The sequence below is a fragment of the Macrotis lagotis genome, chromosome 6, assembly GCF_037893015.1.
Source record: "Macrotis lagotis isolate mMagLag1 chromosome 6, bilby.v1.9.chrom.fasta, whole genome shotgun sequence".
Lineage (NCBI taxonomy): Eukaryota > Metazoa > Chordata > Mammalia > Peramelemorphia > Peramelidae > Macrotis > Macrotis lagotis.
Genome location: NC_133663.1, coordinates 107089787 through 107113859, shown reverse-complemented (window position 1 = coordinate 107113859; position 24073 = coordinate 107089787). Strand labels below are relative to the sequence as shown.

The 24073-nt window shown below is 33.0% G+C and overlaps 1 protein-coding gene across 2 annotated transcripts in view; it reads right to left on the bottom strand.

Annotated features, from left to right (window-relative positions):
* TDRD3 (tudor domain containing 3) overlaps positions 1–24073 on the bottom strand; it is a 274471-nt gene that overhangs the window by 211276 nt on the left and 39122 nt on the right. For both annotated transcript variants that reach the window (XM_074191787.1, XM_074191786.1), the window contains exons 2-3: positions 13500–13584; positions 11203–11268 (exon numbers count right to left, since the gene is read on the bottom strand). In XM_074191787.1, the coding sequence (XP_074047888.1) occupies positions 11203–11268; positions 13500–13584 (151 nt within the window). The remainder of the gene's footprint in view (positions 1–11202; positions 11269–13499; positions 13585–24073) is intronic.

Below are 24073 nucleotides of genomic sequence, written 5' to 3'. Positions count from 1 at the left end.
AAAGTTCTTCTAGATAAGTATCAAATGTTTACAAATTGCCTTCCTCACTATACATTAATATTCTGTCTCCAAGGAAATGTCTATTCAACTAGTAATTCAGGGTTAGAGAAAATATCCAAGGGGAGAAGAAAATAATTTTATGTAGTATCTAATTTTTTACTTTAAAAATGTCATATTTTTTTAAAAATAATTTTAGTTAGTTAAACTGTTAACTAGTTAAAAAAATCTGCCTTAGTCACCATTTAATTTTCTTATCAAAACTTTACTTGAATGGACATTATCTTATAAAGGTCAAAAATATAATTAGCTAAAATGACAACTGAGTATTTGATAAAGGGGATATTCTTCAAGTCTCAAGATTTTCCTCTGATCTCACTTTCTATTTTTATACTTATTTCTTATTTGTGTGACTTTGGTCAAAGTATAAATTATTATCTATTAATTATATAAATTACCTATGGATATATAACCATAAGTCCCTGTGAAATAAACTATTTCATTTCCTACTTTGTTGTAATAGAATAACATTTTTCCTTCATTAATAAAATTATTCAAACCACAAGTCAATTAAAACTAAGTTGAAGATAATAGTAATTAAAATAGTCCTTACTAGGGTGACTAGGTGGCGCAGTGGATAGAGCACCAGCCTTGGAGTTAGGAGTACCTAGGCTCAAATCCGACCTCAGACACTTAATAATTACCTAGCTGTGTGGCCTTGGGCAAGCCACTTAACCCCATTTCCTTGAAAAAAAAATCTAAAAAAAATAGTCCTTACTTTCTATTTCTACTGGTACAACTTCACCTAGGTCTATCTATTTGAACTCTAACAAGTACCTTTAGACCTACAAGATGCTTTTATTTTCTCAATTATCTTTTCTGCCCTTTTTGGAGGGGGGAGAGAAGTAAAGGGGGGGTTGGAGAACGTTCTTGTTCCTAGTATCCCACTGAAGGTTTTCATTTTATAAGACAAAACCCTCACCTTCTATAATATCCTTCACAAAAAAATAAAATCAATCAAGTTTTTACTAAGTATTTAAAACAGGTGCAAGTCTGAGCTAAAATTTATAAGCAGCTGTATTTGTATTTTTTCCTATGTAAGTATAGCATAATATATTTTTGCACATCCAAGATTTTTATTTGACTATTATCATCTTGATTAATACATACAGGTCAAATACCTCTGTGACCTTGACAAATTACTAAAACTTCCTAGACTTCATTTTTTTCTTTTATATAATGAGGGGATTTTATTAGATGATGTCTGTAGTGAGGATGCCCATACTCACCAAGAGTTTTGCTTAATGTTGGTTATATCTATTGATATTTACTATTACAAATATAAACATCTTTGTACTATTATAATGATTTTGAACTTGCAAATATCCTGAAAGGCAACCCCAGAAGTTCCTAGACCACAGTTCAGGAACTACTTACACAACTCCAGAAGACCATAACTTGCAAAGAATACATTGACTTAATTGATAAAGGTAATTTCCTCATTTGCATCCAAGAAGGCAAAGAAGAATTACCACAGCACAAAGGACATATGAGCCATACAGATCCAAAGATATCTCCATCCCAAACAGATGATTTGTGTCCAATCTGTGGCAGTCTTCTAAACTAGTACTGGACTAATCAGTCACAGCAAAACACACTGTACCCTGACACCAATATCATGATATTACTTGATCCTCTTTGAAAATGAAGAGTAATTAGAAACCAAAAAAGTGTATCAATGAAACCATTTTTAAAAAAATAGCAAAAGGAAATTCAAAAAGGGAAGGGGAGAGAAGCAAGACTGTTTTCTTACTACCATATTAAATTTAATGAACACTTCCCAGTTTCACTTCCGATCTTATTTTCCATTCTTCTCTATATATATTAAAATATTTATGTTTGTTGATATTAAGATCCTAATACAAATTTAAATTTAAAAACAAATATCTGAAATATCAATAAGCTCATTCTTAAGCAGGAGTTTTTTTAACTGAAAATAAGAATTAATTTATACCAAGATGCAATTAAGAATACTTATAAGTTCATGAGCTTAGTAAATGGAATTTTGACTAGTGTCAAGTCCCCAGAAATTAAAAGGCTATACAGCATTATGTATAGATGCCAATGAAATGTAATATAATGAGAGTACAAGGGGCGGCTAGGTGGCGTAGTGGATAAAGCACCGGCCCTGGAGTCAGGAGTACCTGGGTTCAAATCTGGTCTCAGACACTTAATAATTACCTAGCTGTGTGGCCTTGGGCAAGCCACTTAACCCCTTTTGCCTTGCAAAAACCTAAAAATATATATATATAATGATAGTACAGGCTGCTTTGTTGTTTTTCTTGTATCCTAATAACCTAATATATTTAGACACAATTTGGAACTTACTGAATTACGAAGTAGAGGTTCTGCTGATCTAATGATTTACTCTGGACTCACTTAACACTTTTATGCCCAGACTTGAGAGAAAATAGCTAATATGGTCAAGCCACTCAGCAAGATATGTCAGCAAATGTTCATAAATTATATCAAAAATAGGAAAAAGATCCAATAGCAAAAACTGTCTAGCCGTTTCTGCCAATCAGCAGCTGCCAAACATCTTCACTTTCCCTCTCTTGCTTACTACCCCACTGATGTTTCCTCTGATCCTTCACAGCCCTAAAAGAATAAGATAGAGGCTGATGCAGTAAATAATAAACTAGAGTCAAAGAGAAAACAGATAAGTATTAGTCAAATTTTTTTGAGAAAAGGTTTGAAGAAGTTTCAAGATATTTTAGACTAAAAAACAGTAAAGGGAGATTTTTCTTACTATAAAGTTGGTGAAAAACACTTACTGAAAAAAGATCATGAAAGTCCTTGTCCCTTAGAAATTTAAGAATATGTCATTATGCCAAGTACTGAGAATAGACAATATGATTTTGGATCTTTACAAAGTCTATAACTCCATGAAAATTGGATTTTTTTTTAAAGGCAGCAACATTCTAAAGTAAAATTCAAGCATAATACATATTAGGCTCACATTCAAGGATGGTATAGCTAGTAAAAAGAGAAAAAAATGAGAGAATTCCAAGCAGTGGTAACCTCTCAACTGAGAGGCATTACAGTACGGTAACATATGGAGTCAAAAAAATCTGGCTTCTGATTCTGTTTCCATCATTTAATAATTGTATGGTCAAGGACCAGAGTTTCCATGTTTATGAAAAAGAGATAACATAGGAGTGTTTTGAGAATCAAATAAGAAAATGTATAGAAGGTGTCCTGTCAATGGTAAAATACTATTTTTTTAAAAAGGCATCTCTTCCTTAATATTCTCTTTGATTAAAACCCTGCTATTCTGTGAAAGATAGTTTTTAGATTTAATCAACAAAATATTGAGCATCTATATACTGTATACTGAACATATAAATGTTACTAATAATAAAAATTAAACTAATAGGTAGCTACAACTTAATGTTCAACAATATATGTCACTGACAATGTGTTCAACATTTCATTAAAATAGAGAATTAAAATTCTCTAGTAAAATAGTGAAAGTGTTATTTGACATGAAGAATTAAAAAGCAACAGAAACCTGTGGTAACCTAACAAATTCATAGAACCTTATCTAAAATATACAAGAAAAGTTTTTGTATCTTCTTTAAACGAATTCACAAAAACATCTTCAGAATAAGTGTGCTAACTTTTAATTTTAAGGCAACAAAGCCATCTTGTGGCTGATACTGGTAATACCCATACTTTGAGGACAATGGATATGTTACATTAATTTCTCATAATGAATTTAAGTATACAGTAGTAGTGTAGGAGGATTCATACAAGTAAACTAAGTACCCTTACTGTGATGAATTTTTTAAATAACCAAATTTTCAATTTTCTACACATTATCTGCTAGTCTTAAAATACTTTAAAAAACAGTTAACAGTTCATCCTGGTTAGGACATTTATTGCTGTAAAAACAAGTATAATAGAATGTTTAGTTCTTTTAGATGTGTAATTTTTTTCAAGTAATGTATTTTTTTCATGACAGGCTTTTTAAGTATTTAGCATCATTTTATGATTTTATACCTTAAGTCAAGAATTCTTATCATGAACTTTAAAAAAAAATTTGGTAACTTTTTCAATATAATTGATTTCTTTTATAATACGTATTTTTATGCATTAAAAAATATTATTGTGAGAAAATGTCTATAGGTTTTTTCAGATTGCTAAAGATAACAAAAAGGCTAACCATCCCTATCTTAAATAAAATTTTGAATTCATAAAAGCAAATAATACAGAATCCTTAAATTGTCAGTCTTCTTAAGTACTTTACCAAGCTTTTAATTATATTCAAATGCTCTCTTCTGAATAATCTTCCACATATCTAAGTCTCTTTCTAGAACATTTAAATAAAGACCTTTACTATAACCTTTTAAATTCAGTTCTCATATTAATAGTCCATAAAAGAAAGTTACAAATACATTTTCATGTAATAATTGTAATCTTGGTGGTGAGATGACAAGAAGCATGATAGTTGCCTTCAAATATGCAAATGGGAATCATCTGAAAGAGAACAAATTTCTTCAGTATGATTTTAGAAGGAAGAACTAGGGTAAAAGAGTCATGGATTTTGGTTTCAAAAGAAAAATTTACTATAAATTAAAGCTGCTTTTTTAAGGATATTAAGTTCCACCTGGCTAAAAATTTTTTGACCAGTCAGTAAACATTTATTAAAAGTTTACCATGTGTCAGGTACTCTGCTAGGTGCTAAAGATACAAAGAAAAACATAATACCATCCCTACTCTCAGGAAATTTACAATCTAATGAGGAAAACAGTATGTAAATAACTTTAAACAAATGAGCTATACAGAAGATAAACCATAAATAATTAAAACAGAGAAGGCACTAAAATTAAAATAAAAGGGAAAAACTTCCTTAAAATGGTAGAATTTTAGCTGGGAGCTCAAAGTCAGGAAAGAAGGAGACAGAGAAGAAGGAGAACATTCCCTCCATAAGACTATGACAGTGTCACTGGATTGAAGAGTATGTGGGGCAGAATTGGGGTACAGAATAAAGAGTAAGAACATTAGAAAATGGTCTAGAAGGTGTAATAAGGCCTTCCAAAACAAAGAAAGGATTTTATATTTGATCCTTGGAGCTAAAGGGAAGCACTGGAGTTTATTGATTAGGTGGAACAACACATGGTTAATTCTGAGATTTTAGAAGATCACTTTGGCAATTGAGTGGATGTAGATTAGTGCAAGAAGAGCCTTGAAGCAGGTAGACCAAACAACAGTCAATGGTTAATGGGCATGAAGTAAGCCAGGTTGTGTCAGAGTATAGAGTGTCTGGTACAAGGGTAGTGTCAGGGTACAGAAGGGGACAAATGTGAGAGACGTTATGAAGTTAAAAATCAACAAGTTAGAGCAAGAGATAATAAATGTGAGGTAAATTGGAGTAAGGAACTGAGAACACCATCTAAGTTACAGGACTAGGTAGCTGGGAGAATGGTAGTACCTTCAACAGGAGCAGCTTTGTTTGGAAAGGGGGAAGATTTATGGAGAAAAATAATGAGTTCAGTTTTGAGCAAACTGAGTTCAAACATCTACTAGACAGACAGGTTTGAGATATTCTAATAGACATCTGGGAACAAAGGGCTAGAGAGATTAGGACTGGAAAAATAGATCTGAGAATCATCAGCACAAAGGTGATTAATTGAAACCATGGGAACTGATGATATAACTTAAGTAAAATGATAAAGAAGAAAAGTGGTCCCAGGATAGAATCTTGGGAGACAACAATTGGTGAGTATGACCTATATGGCATTCCAGAAAAGAAAACTAAGGAGTGGTCAGACAGCTTGGCAGGAAACTGAGAGAAATGTATAACAAAAATTAAGGTATAAGAGTATCAAAAAGAAAATGTTTAGCTAGCTCAAAAGCTGCAGAGAAGTAAAGCATGAGAATTGAGAAAACACTTAGATTTGGCAATAAAGAGATAATTAGTAGTAGATCACTTTGAAGAGAGTAAGTAGTTCCAGTTGTTTGATAAGGTCTGAAGACAGACTGTACCAAAGTTAAGAAAGTGAAAGAAAAGGAAGTCGTGACAGCTATTGTAGACAGACTTCTCAAAGAGTTTAACCACAAAAGGATAAAAGCTATGACAGTGAATTGAGATGGTTGGATTGAATGAGTCTTTTGAGGATGGGGTGGATATGAACATGTTTGTAGTAGGTAGTATGGAAGCAGCCAGTAAAAAAAGGAAATAATAAAGATAAGTGAGTGAATGGGGATGATAGAGAAGGCTATCTGGGGAAGATGACAGGATAGAATGAGACGCTTGGGTATGTAGAGGTGGTTAGCAAGAAAAAGGTCTACTTCTTCATGTGAGACAGTGGTAAAGAAGAGAATGGTAGAAGCATCCAGGTGATTTGAACTGAGGTGAAAAAAAAAGGAGCTCTTGGTGACTGGCTTTAAGTTTTTCAGGGAATATGATAATATGAGCCTCTCAGCAAGGTTCTCAACTGAGAGGGTAAAAGAAAGAATCACTGAGATTTTAAAAAAGAATGAAAAGATTTGGAAGAGCTACTGTAGCTACTGAGATAGGGATTCAATTGTTTTTCAGCTGTTTTCAGTCATGTCTGACTCTCCATGACCCCATTTGGGGTTTTCTTGGCAAAGATACTAGAGTGGTTTGCCATGTTCTTCTCCAACTTATTTTACTGATAAGGAAACTGAAGCAAAAGAGGTTAAGTGACTTGCCTAGCCAGGATCACAGAAAGAGAGCCAGTAAATGGCTGAGGCCAACTCTCAAGTTTAAGAGCTACAAAGACTAGAACTATAATGGACAAGTTATAACATTTCTAATTATGAGACCTCTTTTCTATTATTTACCAACTGGAGCAAATAAAATTTTTCATTGTTAAAAATCATATTCAAGAATTTATCACACTTTCTCTCCTATAGCACCAAGGTTTTATAGTGTATTATAGAATTAAGACACATCACACATTCCCAGAACATTCTACTTTTTTATATACATAAAATCAGAGAATTTTAGATCTACAAGAGGCCTTAGAAAGAGCCTAATCCAACACTCTTAATGTTACTGAAGAAACTACACTGCATAAATCAATTCAAAAGGGCCTAATCCAACACTCTAAAGAAGATAAACTCTAATGTTACTGAAGAAACTGCACTGCACTAATCAATTCAGTATAATTCAACTTAAGAAATACTTTCAGGGGCGGCTAGATGGTACAGTGGATAGAGCACCAGCCCTGGAGTCAGGAGGCCCTAAGTTCAAATCTGACCTCATACACTTAATAATTACCTAGCTGTTGGGGGCGTCTAGGTGGCAAGTGGGTAAAGCACCGGCTCTGGAGTCAGGAGTACCTGGGTCCAAATCTGGTCTCAGACACTGAATAATGACCTAGCTGTGTGGCCTTGGGCAAGCCACTTAACCCCACTGCCTAGCAAAAACTTAAAAAAAAATAATTACCTAGCTGTGTGGCCTTGGGCAAGTCACATAACCCCATTGCCTTGCAAAAAAAAAAACTTAAAAAAAAATACAGAGCACCAACCATGTGCCTATTCCAAAAAATTCCTTAACCCTGAAGTTTAGACAGAAGAAAACTAACTTGGAATTGGAAGACTAAAACAGGTTTGAGTCATGGTTTCTTGGTGGCTAAATTTGTCACAACTTTTCAAGCCTCAGTTTCCTCATTAGTAAAATGAGTATATCATTCGAAATATCTACCTTGATGAGCTTTAGCAAAAAAAAAAACAGAAAAAAATAGAAAATCTAAAAATGATACACACATGTATCAACATTATTACTAATGAAGTTATCAGATAACACAAGACTAGTTTTTCTGCAGATTAATATTTACACATATTAAATTTACTCATATTAAAAGTCTGAAAAATGAAAGAGTACCTTATAGTATTTGTATTTTAAAAAACCCCTCTACCTAGGACATTCTCTCTATTACTATCATTTATTACAGGATAATAGTTGATAAAGGAAACAGTTGGAAGGAACAAACTTAAACAAAATCTATGTTAAAGTCAATTTAAATTTATATTAATGAAAGTTTCTATTTCTTTACATTGCTTCTTAAGTAAGAATATTTTACCTAAGTAGTAATAAAAAGAGTAATTAGAAAGATAAGGTTTGGTGCAGATGAACTAAGCATTGTAGTACTGAAATTATAAAAGCCAACACTGGTATTCACTAAGACTTACTTGATCAATCTGAAAAGCAGTACTATAGGATATAGTCACAGTTATTCCATCCTCTAGATTCTGTAGATTAGAAAGTCTACATACAATCTGTCAGAAATACTGAGACTGTGAGTGAACTTTAAAGAGCAAGGAATATGAATAAAAGACTCCAAAATAAATGCTAGTTCAAGTTCAAGAAGTTGTTTAACTAATTAGAAAAAAATGCTTGGAAGATGGAGAAAATTATCGAAATATATGAGTCTCAAAGTATATGAAGTTATTTAATAAAGAAAAATAGTCTGCTGCTCTCTATCTCACCCTAAGATAAAACAAGAGATAGTATACTTTAAAATGTATCATATGCTGAGTGAGATATGCAGAACCAGAAGAACACTGTACACCATAATAGCAACATGGGGTTGATGATCAATCTTAATGGTCTTGCTCATTCCATCAGTGCAACAATCAGGGACAATTTGGGGGTATCTACAATGAAGAATACCATCTGCATCAAGAGAAAGAATGTGGAGTTTGAACAAAGACCATTAAAAAAAACTCTTATTATGAAATTTTGCCATCTCTTATATTTTATTTTTTTTCCTTAAGGATATGATTTCTCTCTCAACACATTCAATTTAGATCAATGTATAGCATGGAAACAATGTAAAGACTAACAGAGTGCCTTCTGTGGGTGGTAGGGGGAGGGAGCGAGATTAGGGGAAAAAATGTAAAATCCAAAAATAAATAAATAAATATTTTTTTAAAAAATGCATCATGAAGAATTTAGATAAAATATAATAAAAATTTCATGATATTCAGTGTTGTTGAATATTATGACGGATTACTAAAGGAAGTTATAGAATCCATTTCTCTAGGTATCTTTAACAATAGGTTATATTCTCATATGCCTGAACTTCAAATAATAGGTGAGATGACTACTCAAAGTATCTTCCAACTCTCTGAGGGAAATAAAGAAATATTTTAGTATTTGGGAACTAAATATATATTCTTCTATTCTAAGTTTGTTAGTACTAATTAATGCCAAACAAGCCTATAAGACATCTAAACCCTTCCTGTCTTTCCCCTAAGCCTAAGGAGCTGTAACTTCTTTGGTTTGAGTATAGAAATATTTTTTTTTAAAAAAGGTTATGTAGAAGATATAACATCCCAAAATGTTTTAAAAGGTTAAAAATGCTTCATTTAAGTTAGAAACCCTGTCACGTTTTACTAAAATGTGATACTGAGAGGCAGGTGGTATTATGGGTGGTAGTTAGCTTTAGTGCCAAATCACTGGAAGACTAGGTTCAAGTGTCCCCTCTGGCACATATTGGTTGTAGGACCCCGGGCAGGTTAGGTTGGCTTCTCCAATGCTAAAGGGAACTGTGAATCTATCAACTGCAGAGTGCCAGTGTGCACCTCCATCATACTACACAGTCAGAAAGCACAAAAGCAACATGAAGTTGTGGAAAGAATTAAAAGATGTGGATCCAAAGTCTGGCTGAATTTTTATTATCTCAGTGACTCTGGGCAAATCATTTCATTTCTCCAAGTGTCAATTTCCTCATATAAAAATATTTCAACATTGGTAAAAGAAATTCTCTCACTTCACCTATACTAATAAAATAAGTCTCTATCCCTATCTTAATCTACCTTTGATAATTTCTTAATTGCTGACAAATTTACAAAATACAAAAAGGGCATATGTGGAAATATTTATTTGAAATTATCTCACATAAATATTCAAATGACATGAAAAATTAAATAGAAAAATTGTTGCATTGATAAGCATTTATAAAGCCCTCGTGATGTGTCAGGCACTGGTCTGGGACTATGAAGGAAAATAAAAAGCAGCCCCTAACCTCAAAGACCTGATACTCTAATGAAAAAATATAATATGTACACAAGAAAGCATATTCAAGATACATAAATGATAAAATTTTTATCAGTATCCTGGCAACATGAGATACAATCAAAATGGAAAAAAAAGTAAGACTACAAAAAAAAAGATGTTCAATGCTCCAAAATAGGAAAAGAGTGGAAAGTACACCATTTTCAATGCACTAATAGCTTTACTCTAATATTCTCTTCTATTTTCTTACATTCTTATGCTATCAGATAAGAGAGGTGATCATATTAGATGAATCAAAAATAAGACAGATGATCATAATAGAGAATCAAAAATAAAGGTATAATTACAAAAATTTAATAGTTTATAACATTTTGTGTATTTTGTATATTTATCAGCCTATTTTATTCATTCAACAAACATTAAGTACTTAGCTGTCCAACATATTATTCAAAAAGACACAAAGATTTAGATGAAATAGTTCCTGCTCTCCAAGTCTATAGACTAGTAAAAAATAAGACAATAACTATTATAATACATTATATTACATGTTAATTTAACAAACCTCCATAATATCACTTGCAACTGTTTCCCCCTCATTATTCAAACTATAGCCATGGTAATTCAGGCCTTCATCACTTTTTCACCTAACTTTCACCTAGCTTTCACCCTGATTTTCCTTGTTCTCCCTGTTGTCAAAGCTATTTTTACTGGGTTAGTCCTCTACATAATAATCTCCAAAGAATCCCTCTGCTGCCTCTAGGATCAAGTAACAATTCCTCTGTTTAACTTCCAAAGTCCTCTACAACCTATACTAAAACACCTTTTCAGTCTTATTTACTATTCCTCTTTCCAGATGCTACAGTCTTGTCAAAATGACCTTGTTGTTCTTCACACAAACACTTCAACTGACAGTTCTCTGCACCTGGAACTCATGCAGACTTTACTCCACCTCTCACAAACCCTTCTTTTCTTCAAAACTGTATTTAAAGGACATCTTTTAAATTAAACTTTTCAATTTTCTGCCATATGAATTTTTCCATATGAAAGCAATATTGAAAAATTTGAAATAAGAAAAAGCTAAACATCCCCAAATCCTTCAAATGATCTTGAATTCTCTTCATTAGAATAAAAACATTCTTAATATTCTGGGTTACCTTTTCCACCTTTCCACCATTAATGTCACTGGGGAGGAATTTCTTGCCAATGGTTCTCAAATCTGTCTAAAATAAAAAAGATATCATTAAACTAGAATCAGAAAAGAAAACTAAATTTAAAACTGACAACAAGAATAAAGGATTAAAGGCAGCTAGGTGGTGCAGTAGATAGAGCACCAGCCCTGGAGTCAGGAGTACCTGAGTTCAAATCCAGCCTCAGACACTTAATAACTACCTAGCTGTGTGGCCTTGGGCAAGCCACTTAACCCCATTGCCTTGCAAAAACTAAAAAAAAAAAAAAAAAAAAAAAAAAAAAAAAAAAAAGAATAAAGGATTAAAGTTCTTTATAAGATACTAGACCAAAAGGAAAACAAATATGTATTGAGTATATAGTCTAAAATAACTTCTCTCCACAGAAAGGCTATGAAATACACCAAAAAGGGTGATTATGAGAAAAGAAGCTAATTTGACAAATCTTTGAACAGGATTTTAATATGGTCTATAAGAAAGCTACCAGAGTTTCAGAAAATAGCTCTACTTTTCAATCTTGCTATAGGTCAATAATCTAATTCAAACTATTACACACAAGTAGATAAGAAATTCAGGTGGTTATTCTGTATATTTAATTACAGATAAGCTATTATAAAATTCACACATAATAACAGATGAAATTCATATTCCAAGCCATGTTGGATTGAGAGATCCACACTATATGCACAGAGCACAAAACAAAATCTATGGAAAAAGAAGGTATTAAGGTATTTATTATAATGGGATATTATTATGTTACCATTATATTTCAGAAGTTTAAACAACTTATGGAAAAAACCACCTATGTGAAAAACAGCAAAACACACACACACACACACACACACACACACACACACACACACACACACTAGTGAACAGTAATTAGTGGTGCAGGTCTATTCATAAAAAGAAAATGCAATGTTAGGGCATACATAACACCAAATACATATAAATTATAGTAAATAAATAAAAAGTTTTCCAAATACAATCTTCATCATGCAGGTCCTTTGTTTTGATGTTAAATCTAAGAAAATAGCAATAATTGGATTGAACTATAAGAAATGGGGAGTAGGGAAGAAACTAGAGGAATAAAATTATTTAAATACATAAGGTGACTTAAAAATAAGAACTTGGTATGATAATTAACTTGCTTTATACTGCTTCTTATTAGTTAAAAGATGATGAATAGAAACTAGAATAGCAATTAAGAACAGAATAAAAGGAAATTAATTAATTAATTAATTAAAGAAAATTAATAGGTGAAGGGGAAGGAGCAAGATATTTAGTTGCTGTTGTTATTAGTCCTTCATTCTAGAGGAGGACCATGACATTAGGGAGGTGATATCATGACAAACAAATGAATTGATTTTAAGTGAGAAGGTGCTGTGCAAATTATCAAATAGGTTACAAAATAAAGATTCAAAAGTAACTATGCAATCTTATTCCTTTAAAATCTTAATAAAAGAAAAGATATCCTAAAATTTTTCCTTGGTTTGCTATTTATTTAAATTTTATATATTTTAATTTGAAAGTAAATTTTCCCTTCTATATTCAGAAATTCTATTCCATCCTTTTTTGCAACAGAAGACCTGACAAAAACCTTATGTATTTTGCTGCCAAATTTTATTTATCACTTTTTAATTTGTGGAAATACAAAGATAATGGCCCACACATACAGGAACATTACTGACTGAGTATTAGTGAAAATACAACAGTTTGATTCCAATAGGATCAAAATGCAGGTTCTTTAAATTTCCTTTCCATATCCTAGAATTTTTGGGAAGAAATCAAAGTTTGAGGCATTTCCTAGCATATCTTCTAAATATAAGTACCAAATAAATGGCACTGGTATAGTTAGTTTCAACCCACTATAGATAGATGAGAGAGAGAGAGATCTACAATGTTACATCTATAACTAATCACCTGGTTCAGAATTAAGTTGCTACATTTTCCTCTTGTCAGTGTATTCTACATAATATATGTTCAAGAAACATCATTAAATTCTTGATGAAACTGGACACTGAGATTTAAGAGTTAGATACTAAATTAAGTACATAACAAGTTAAAAATATTAGAATCATTCTCCATTAAAGATATCAAATAAGGTAATATTTATAAAGCACCTTGCAAACTCTAAAGCACTCTATTAATGTTGATTATTATTATGAAATCCTATATCTTTTGTTTCATTATTCCTAAATTCAGTATCAGGATTTAAGTAGCTTATTCAGAAAAATCTTTCAGAAAAATTTATAAACATAACCTACATTGAGGGCAATCAGGATGATGTCATTTATATTGACTTTGTCAGGAGAACTTTTGCAGGCTTCAATTCCTTCATCTGAAAGATACCTGTTAAAAAAAACCAACAAAACTGCTTAATATGGCAATAATTAAATTAAAACAATCAAAAACCATATTGTAGTCCATTTTATCAAAAGATAAAATTCCATTGTAAACTGAGTTTATGAAAGACAAAAACAACATTCCGGTTTTACTCAGTTCATTCACTAGAGCAGAGGGTCTTCACCTGTGTTCCATGGGACATATTTCCGAATATCCAAGAACTTGACTGGGGGAAAACATATTTTCATTTCAGTTTAACTAGTTTCCATTAGAAGCCCATGTATTAGGGGCAGCTAGGTGGCACAGTGGATAAAGCACCGACCCTGGAGTCAGGAGTACCTGGGTTCAAATCCAGTCTCAGACACTTTATAATTACCTAGCTTTGTGGCCTTGGGCAAACCACTTAACCCCATTTTCCTTGCAAAAACCTACCAAAAAAAAAAAAGAAGCCCATGTGTTATATTTTATGTATGTAAAGACATTATTCTGAGGAGTCCAGAGGTTATCAACAGCCTGCCAAAGCAGTCCTCTGCACAAAAAAGATTAAGGAATCCTGACCCAAAGAATCATGGCAACTAATAATAACAATAGGATTATCCAAGTTCTATCTACATAAATTTATTAATAAACTTATATTTCTTTGCCAAAGTTTTATCAAGTACTATATCACTTTTTCATGTCAATTAAATCCTTTGGCTGTCTGGTGAAACCTTGACCCTGATCCCAAAATAACTTTTTTTGAATGCATAAAATAAATAAGACTACAAAGGAAACAAACAATATAGAAAGGCAGTTGCCTAAAGTGTTTGCTTTTTATTTTTATTTTTTAAATAAATTCATGGACTCCAGGTTAAGAACCCAACTCTAAGGAGACAACTTAGTAATACAAACTTTCTAAATTTAACTAATCTTTGAGCCAAAATGATTATTTTTGCTACTTTCCCACAGTAGTTCTCTTAAGTGTCATTTTCATAAGCACCCTGAGTAAAATTATCTCTGTGTGCCAGGGAGAACAATTTTCTTAGTATCTTTAAAGCAAATGTGCTGGTTGAAAAAAGATATTAGAAAAAAAAGAAAAAAGATATTAGGAATTCCTTCTTAAATGCTTTTTTAGGAAGGGGAGGGAAATAGGAATTATTTGTTTTAATACTTTGCTTTGCAAATCAAAAGTATCATATGAGCTCTATTTTTTAGATTTCTCTGAGAAGATTAATATTTCATAAGTGTAGAGGTGACTATTTTAGAGGTAAGTATCGGCCAATTCTCCCAAATTAAAAAGCCTTTAATGTCTATTGCCTCCCCCCACCTTGAGAAACTGAGATTCCATCTTCATAAAGGTGATAAATTGTTTTTAATTAAAAGTAATTTGTGACAATGATTTACTGTGGACACTGCAATTTGCAACAATGGAAGAAAAAAAGTTAAAAACAGCATAATGGAAGTTGATAGTAGAAAAAATAAGAATGCAAAAATAAGAGTATATAACTGGGTCATGGAGACTGAATAATCAGAGAGAGGAAAAATATTGAGAAGACAAGTCAATAGGCAGGCAATTTGATTTTAAAAAATAGAGTATTAAGGGGCAGCTAGGTGGCATAGTGGATAAAGCACCAGCCTTGGAGTCAGAGTTCAAATCCAGTCTCAGACACTTAATAATTACCTAGCTGTGTGACCTTGGGAAAGCCACTTAACCCCATTTGCCTTGCAAAAATCTAAAAAAACAAAAACAAAAAAAAAATAGATTATTAGAAGGAGTCAGATCGAGTGAGGAGGAAAGGCAATCAGCAAAATGATCAGAGAGTGTGGTCTCTTAGAAAAATTAACAAAAGCAGGGTGTAAATGAGATTAAAGTTGCAGATTTCATCATCTTAAATTCTAGTTACCATTACTCTATTCCATAGCCAAAGTCCAAAACTCCATCTTATTAGACTGTAAAGTTAATGTGAACAATGAACATTGAATATTCCTTAGCATAGAATGAATTCATTCATCTACTACTTAAGTCATTATATTCAAGATGCTGTGCCAATCAATGGGGAATATACAAAGATAATTAAAATAGGGTTGTTGAAACTGTGGTGCTTACAATGTAATAAAAAAGATCCAGCAAAAAAAGTTAAACAAGTATTTTTTAAAAAAAAAAGATATACTACAGAAAAGGATATAAGAAGTTACAAAGTAGCATGTGACAACCAAGGAAAAGAAAAATATTATGCAATACAACAGTAATTAAGACTCTATTATGTACACTGTGCCAAGTATTAGTCTAAGTTTAAACAAGCAAGGTCTTTAAGTGTTTTATAAACTCATAAAGGGATAAGAATTCAACATAAATTGCTAAGTATATTAAATAATTTTAAACAGATTGAAGTTTGAAAAAGAAAGCTTCCTGGAAGAAGTAACACATGAGTTGGACTTTACAAGATTAATAGAAATTCAAAAGATAAAGGGGAGGGGAGGGGGGAGGGGGAATGGTATTCTAAGTACAATGCAAGGAGAGAGGGGGAGTTACAGAGTCATCTAGGAATAGTAGCAGAAAACAAAATTCCAAACAACTCCAAAAAGAGAAACTGCACTGGGGACAGCTAGGTGGTGCAGTGGATAGAGTAGCCCTGGAGAAGAGGAGGAACTGAGTTCAAATCAGATCTCAGACATTTAATAATTACTTGGTTGGGCAAGTGACTTAACCCCCATCGTGTTGCAAAATGAGAGAGAGAGAGAGAGAGAGAGAGAGAGAGAGAGAGAGAGAGAGAGAGAGAGAGAGAGAGAGAGAGAGAGAGAGAGAGAATGGGAGAACTCTGAAAAATTCAGAGTCCTTTGTCTGGCTCAGGTCAACATAGGGTAGACAGAAGGTCTGCTGACAACAGGAGCTGGGTGGGCTTCCTCCACTCAGGGAGAGATTGGGCACTAGGGAAAAAAAGGAGATTCCAAACCTGTACTGGGATTCTCCCAAAACCAGCCCCATAAAACTATGATAGGGACATTGGTAACTTTGTTTCCAGTACCCAGTTCTAGGTCAGAGATCCCGGGAAGAAAAGAGAAGAGGACCTGGCCAAGGTGAGGTGGTGGGTGTTGGGAGGGTGGGGGAGATAATTCTTGGGCAATGAGATCCAGAAGGCAAAGATGAAATAAGTTTAGAAGCAGTAGTATGAGCAGAAAGCATCTAAATAATGAACAGAAAAATAACCAGGGCAGGAACTATGCCTTCTCACATCAACTCTCATGCATGTCCTCCCACAAAATCTGCACAGAGGGTCTAACCAATATATGGGGGAAGGGGGAATGTGTTCTCTAAATTTCTGAATTTAGTACTATATGGCAGTCTATTCACTCTCCAAGAGGTATAGTTGAAGAGTGACTAATTTTTGAGGATGGATGACTTACATACAGACAGCATCAACCAAAGAATAAAAAAATTAAAAGATAGGCCCAGTTGTCCAAAGAGAATAGCAAGTAGCAAGACAGATGGCTCTCCATCTTCTTTAATGTCATTTTCATTGATAAAACCATACCAGTTTCTGATGTTCAATTATTTGAGATTACAAAGAACTTTGGAATAGCAAAATTTTCTTTCCAAGTCTTAGGTATTTGTGGCTGCTAAGGAGCAGGAGCAAAAGAATAATATATACAACAACAAAAACATTATAAAGACAACATTGAGAGACTTAAGAATTTTGATCAATGCAATGAATAACTACTACCCCATAAGAATGATGACAAAGCATGGTTCCCATCTTTTGATAGGTGACAGATTCACAATTCAGAAAAGGCACAACTTTTTGGACATGGCAACTGTGAATTTGTTTTACCTAACTAAGCCTATTTGTGTTTTTCTTTTTTGTGATAGGAGAGGGAATGGAGATTAGGGAAAACAAGAGAGGTGAAATAATAATGCTGCCCAAAAAGTACTGTGTGGTTGAGCAAACAAACTCTAATCTGATCTCTTTTGTAAATTGACATAAAAAAATTGATGACTTTAACACAATCTATCTTACTTAAGGTACAGATGAAAAACTGGTTGAGACAAATTTGGGGAGAGAGGAAGGCAGCTAAATGGTACAATGGTCAGAACACCAGTCTTAGACATTTGATACTTACTAGCTGTGTGACTTTGGGCAAGTTAACTGCTCCACTTCTCCCCGCCCCCAAAAAAGAGACAGACAGAAAGATTGGTGTGATTGATAACTCAATTCCACTCCAAAGGTTCCCAAAATGTTATATTCTTATACTACCTGGAGAAATATCAAGTGTAAATACTTAATTCTACTTTATTCCTACTTTCAAGGCTGGACCAGTCTACATACCTAAGCTAATGGTTAGACCTCACTATAAAAGGAAGTAATGATGACCCTAACTGGATCAAAAACAGTATTCTGATTATTCTAATATTCTTATTGCTGTAAACTTAAATCTTGCTTTCTTTTGTAATTTTTCAGGGTAACTCTTGCACTCTATTTTTAATAAACTCATATGTCCAAATTTGACCCTCATTTCCAAACTCAAGTTTTTGGACTCCTGATTCCTGGATCTGACTATTTCTGAAATCAAGAATTCTGCCTTGTGGCCTCACCACTAGACTGTGATTCCTACATGCTAACTAGTTTGCACCTTTAGTTATATTTCTTAGAATATCATCATCAATGATAACATCAACCTATAGTCCTTTATTGCCTAAATTTCAAGTTTGGTCTCAAGTTGTTCTGGGAATACAAAGAAAAAGGAAAAACACACAATCTCTGCTCTCAAACAGTTTTCAAGTTTTTAAAGGAGACAATATACATAGTATTATACAAAACACATGCAAAGTAGATTCAATACTTCCATATAGGGATAGAGATTTAGCATTTGGAGGATACCGAGAACACCCTCCTATTGTACAAGGTGATACTTAACTAAAAATTGAAGGAAGTCAGGGACTCTAAGAAATGAAAAAGGAAAGTATTCCAGACATGGGGGAGGCAATCCTTGCAAAGGTATGGAAGGAGAAAGAAGCAAGGAGGCCAACATGGTTAGATCATAGAGGGGAGTTACATATTAAAGGACTGAAAAGATAAGATAGGGCCAACTTGTAAAGCTTAGTTTAAATGCCAGAGTTTATATCTGATTTTGGGTGTAACAGGGAATCAATAGAGTTTAAAGGGATGAGAGTGGGGAGACTTTGGGTCACATCTACACTTTAAGAAAATCACTGGCATCTGTGTAGAGGATGAATTGGAGTCAGGAGAGACTTAAGGCAAGGAGAATAGGTAGGAAGCTATTGGAAGAGCCCAGGTAAGCAGCAATAAATTAGGGTGATTGTGAGAGTGGAAAGAAAGGAATACATAGGAGAGTTTATGAAGGTGAAAACAATATTTGCAACTTACTGGTTTACTTAAGTTTGGCATCTTTGTTAAAAATCACTTTTTTCTGAATATCTTAGCCTTGAAATATCAGAAATAGGTAGACATAAGAAATTATTATAACAATTCTAATGACATTTACTGTTTAAAGAAATTCATTCACAGGAATCATATATACACATCTTGTTTACAGTGTATTTAACAACAAATTATTAAGAGGAACTTTGTTATATAAATATGTGTGTATATATATACATATATGTGTGTGTGTGTGTGTGTGTGTGTGTGTGTCATTCTGAAGACTGATTAAAAGGGAAAACAATCATGAATTAAGTTCTCATTCAGGAGGTGAAGCCTGTTGTTGTCATTGTTGTTGTTTGTCCTTCCTTCTCCAAGAAGACCAAGACATGGGGGGGGGGGGTGATGTCATGACTTACAAGTAAATTGGATTTAAATGAGGGGGTGCTGTGCAAAATCAGCAGCCTTCTTCATTTGGAGTCATGTGGCTCCGGGGGCAAGACACAGATTAGGACACCTGGAGAAGACCCTGCAAACAGTGGGAGGTGAAGGTAAGAGTGTTCTGAACAATCAAAAACTCTCATAAACAGAAAACCTGCCTAGTATTTATCACAGAATAAAATAATCTTTGTAATGTTCCTTGATCCATACTGGCAATTTCATTAATAAAACTTCCAGTGAAGTAAACTTCCTCAATCAATGCAGATAAGCAAATTTCATCAATTAAATCATCAGGAAGATGTCTCAAGGTAAGCGAATTACTTAGGGTCAAACACCCAGTACATGTCTGAAGTTGAATTTAAACCCAGGTTTTTCTGACTTTGAGACCAATTCACTACACCACACTACCTCTTAAAGCTTATGTGACTAGACTTTCTACATTATACATTAATATTTAGAATGGATGAAGCTTAATATAGCATTTAATATAAAATCTTCATCAGACTATTATACACTAAATCATGACATTTTAATATATTTCCTGTGAGCATTAGCCAATTTCTCTATGTTCCAAATAATAAATAAACTATATATTCAAAAGATTATCCACAACCATGGATATATTCTGTTATTTTACTATGATAATACTGTCTTTCAGTAAATATTTAAAATCTATGTTCTATCTCTTATGTGTTTTTTTTAATGAACTGGATATCAGCAAAGTAGGTAACACATTTAAAAATGTAACTTCTTAAATGTGTTCAACATACTATGAGCAAAATGATATTTTGATATTAAAAAAATGGAAAACATAATAGTATCATTGGATTGTACCTAAAATATGTCCACACATACACACACACTGATTAATAGAACTAAATATTTAATTTTAAGGAACCCCACAATCTGAATTAGGTTTTTAGTTAAAATCCTCACTGAATAAAAAACTGACTTTGATAATGAATCTATCTACCTCTTTTATAAAAGACACACAAGGAAAGAAATCTCCAAACAAATGAATATTTCAAAAGTAGAAGTTATAATGGGGAAAAAAATAAGATTTTACTAGGTTTAGATATTGTTAGCTGAATGATATGCATACATATGTACACAAATCTGTTTAATTGCAAGTTGTATGCTAAAAAATAGAGAACTCCCCTGGAAATATTTTAAGAGCCCAAATACGTATCTTTTGCAATTCTACTCTTAGAACTGAAGAAATATAACTTACTAAATTAAGGAAATATTCTGTCAATGTCTTTACATACTTTTCAAAAATATTTTTAAAAAAAGACAAAAAATGTTATTTCATGTACCTCATACACAGTCTCTCTTTCTCTTCCATTTAAGAGATTTAGAGTGCAGGGATTGCCATTCTAATACCATAAATCAAAAAATATCCATCAAGAAAACCTTTCTTAGAGAGATTCCACAAGTCTCAGATCATTTTTCACAAAATTAAGGATTAAGTAGAAATGAACTAAAACAGAAATTTATTCAACAGCTAAAATTGGAGTTTAAATTGTTTAGAAAATGTTTAAAATCCTAACATTATCAGTTAACAAATCAATAAGCTGTAAAAATGAAAAGAAAATCCTCCAAATCTGTTTAAAGATGAAAAGCAATGCCAAGAAGAAAACTCTTACTCAAGCAAAAATAAGAAAAATCGAAGAACAATATTCATCAGTACTACCGTTGTCATCAGACGAGAAAGCAACCAAAAACTGGAGTCATAGCATTTGATCCCTGGGCATGCTGGTAATCAAGGACTTTGAGAAAGAGGTTCCAAGTGACTAGAGCTTTTTAATCAATTCCCATGTGCAGTCTGAGTCAAGAGTGCCCAAGAGTAGGGAGACTAAGGAGAAAACTTATCTGAGAGAGGTCTTGTTTACTAAAATAGCCAGAAAAAAACATAAATTTTTTTATCCCTGGTGAAGGTTTTGGAACAGCTGCATTCCAAATCTAATCATTATTCTTCTGACCTAAAAATACATTTGAACATATTTTACTTAATAAATAAATATCAGGAATCTAAATGTAGTTGCCAACTGCATTTTTGCACAAGACTCAATGAACTAATATTTTAAAATTTAACTTTATTTTCAAATTACAAGATTTGCAATCACCTTATCTTAATGCTCAAACAAGCTGTTTATTGAAAAAGCATTTTTTCCTTTCAAAAGTAAAAAATTTTAAATTATCCCTCTTATGACATACTTCCTCTTATAATCTTGAACAGCTTTCTCTTTGCCTCATGATCCAATGTATGGATTAAGCATAATCATAATTCTCCAGCTAAGTATTTCCTCAATTAAAAAGTGAATATTTGCAAGTGCACAGAATAAAGTAGGAATTTAATAGAGCCTTGTTGAACTGAACTAATCAAATAAACTAAACTATGGACATAGGCTCATATTATCTTCTGACACTATTCTAAGCTACTTTCTTAGGAAATTTTAGTTGTTTCCCAATGAACTACAAATCAGACTCAAGAGACAGTAAATGTCATTTAATAAATTCCATTACTCTCCTAAATTCATTCACTATCCAAAATGTACATCTTGCCAATACATGCTTTTACCCTTGTCTAACCATATCACCCTCAACCTCCATTCAATAAACTCCAGGAGTTTCCTATTATTTCCTCAATCAAATATAAAATCCTCTCTTGGGTTTTTAAAGTCCTTCAAAAACCCTTCCACCTTTCCAATCTGTATCTGGGCCTCAAGTATTTTCATTGGCTATTCCCCAAGGAACATACATATCAAAACAGCATCTGACTGTTTAATAAGATGCTTATTTTGTTGGGGTTCATTTTACATAAGTGAGTACAAATGTGAACTCAGATACACCTACTAGCTTTGTGACCCTGGATGATTCACTTAACCCTGTTTACTTCAGTTTTCTCATCTGTAAAATGAGCTGGAGGTAGAAATGGCAACTCACATTTGTCCAGACACATTTGAAAATGACTGAACAACAACATCAATAATAACAATAACTGCTTCCCAGTTGCAAGGGGCTGCTTTCCAAGATGAAGGCAATGGATTCTGGATCAGTAGCATTGCTATTCTTGGGCTCAGAATTCTGGCTGTTTCTGTCATTCTGAAGGGAGATAGAAGACAAGCTGATGGAGGCTGACTTGTTCACATTTGTACTCTGGATATCTGGATTTCAAGCTGAGTATACACTGTACCATCTAGCTACCTTTATGCTGATGCAGTACAGCAACTATTGCAGGTGCTTCAACTAAAAGAGACTGAAAAGCCACAAAAAGTTTCTGTTTTCAAAATCCTTGACACTGTCAAATGGATCAATATATCAGAAACTGATATCATTTCACCAGTGGAAATAACATTAAAGAGACATTATTATCACTCTGCTGCTGCACCTAAGGAACATGGAACATTTCCATCCTACTAGGAGTTGAAACCTTCTATATGTTTTTTTCCTTCTTAGAATGAGAACAACTTTTACTTTACTATTTGTATCTTGGGGTTAAGAACAGTACATGGCATATAAGCATATAATAAGTGTTTTATTCATTTATTCATTCTTTTTTTTAGGTTTTTTTTTTGCAAGGCAAATGGGGTTAAGGCCACACAGCTAGTTAATTATTAAGTGTCTGAGACCACATTTGAACCCAGGTACTCCTGACTCCAAGGCCGGTGTTTATCCACTATGCCACCTAGCTACCCCTCATTTATTCATTCTTATAAAAAGTCTATCCAGTTTGCAGATCCCATTCCTCTCCACATCCATATCCTCTCCAGCATTTATCATTTCCTTGTGTCATGTCATATTAGTCAATTTGATATGTATGTGGTGATATTACAGATTTGTTTTAATTTGTATTTCTCTAGCATGCTTTCATATGACAATTGAAAGTTTGATTACTTCTGCTGAAAGCAGCCTGCAAACAACTTTCAAAAAAAGATTTATTCTACTTAACAATGACTTTATAGTCATTGATTCTAAATTTTTTATTTTTATGACTTCCATCATCCATCTATCTTACATTAAATTACTACCACAGAAAATCTACTTTAATTGTAGGTCTAATCTTGCTATTTTATTTGTTATAATGAAGTAAAAATTAATTTAACATTTTTAAGTAGGTTTCATAAAGTTTACCATCTTCACAAAGACTGAGTTAAAAAAAACTACAAATTCACACAGAAATGCTACAAGTATAATGCAACCTTTAGAAAGAAATGCTACAAGTGTAACCTAAAGTTACAACAGCATCATTAGTTCTGAATAAATTATTTTTGTGGTGTGAAAGTATGAAATATGATCTGTTGCATTTTTACTTAATAAATTTCTACATTTTACTACCTAAACAGAATACTTTCCCTATACATCCTCAAGATATTTGACCTTTGAGAATAAGAGATTTATCCTAAACAAATTATAATATATATGCAATAAAGTATTATTGTGTCAAAGAAATTCATAAAAAACCTGGAAAGACAAGCAACCTTAAAAGCTTTAAGAACTCTGGGGCAGCTAGGTGGTGCAGTGGATAGAGCACTGGCCTTGGAGTCAGGAGTACCTGAGTTCAAATCTGACCTCAAACACTTAATAATTACCCAGCTGTGTGGCCTTGGGCAAGCCACCTAACTGCATTGCCTTGCAAAAACTTAAAAAAAAAAAAGATTTAAGAACTCTGATCAATATAATGACCAGTCATGATT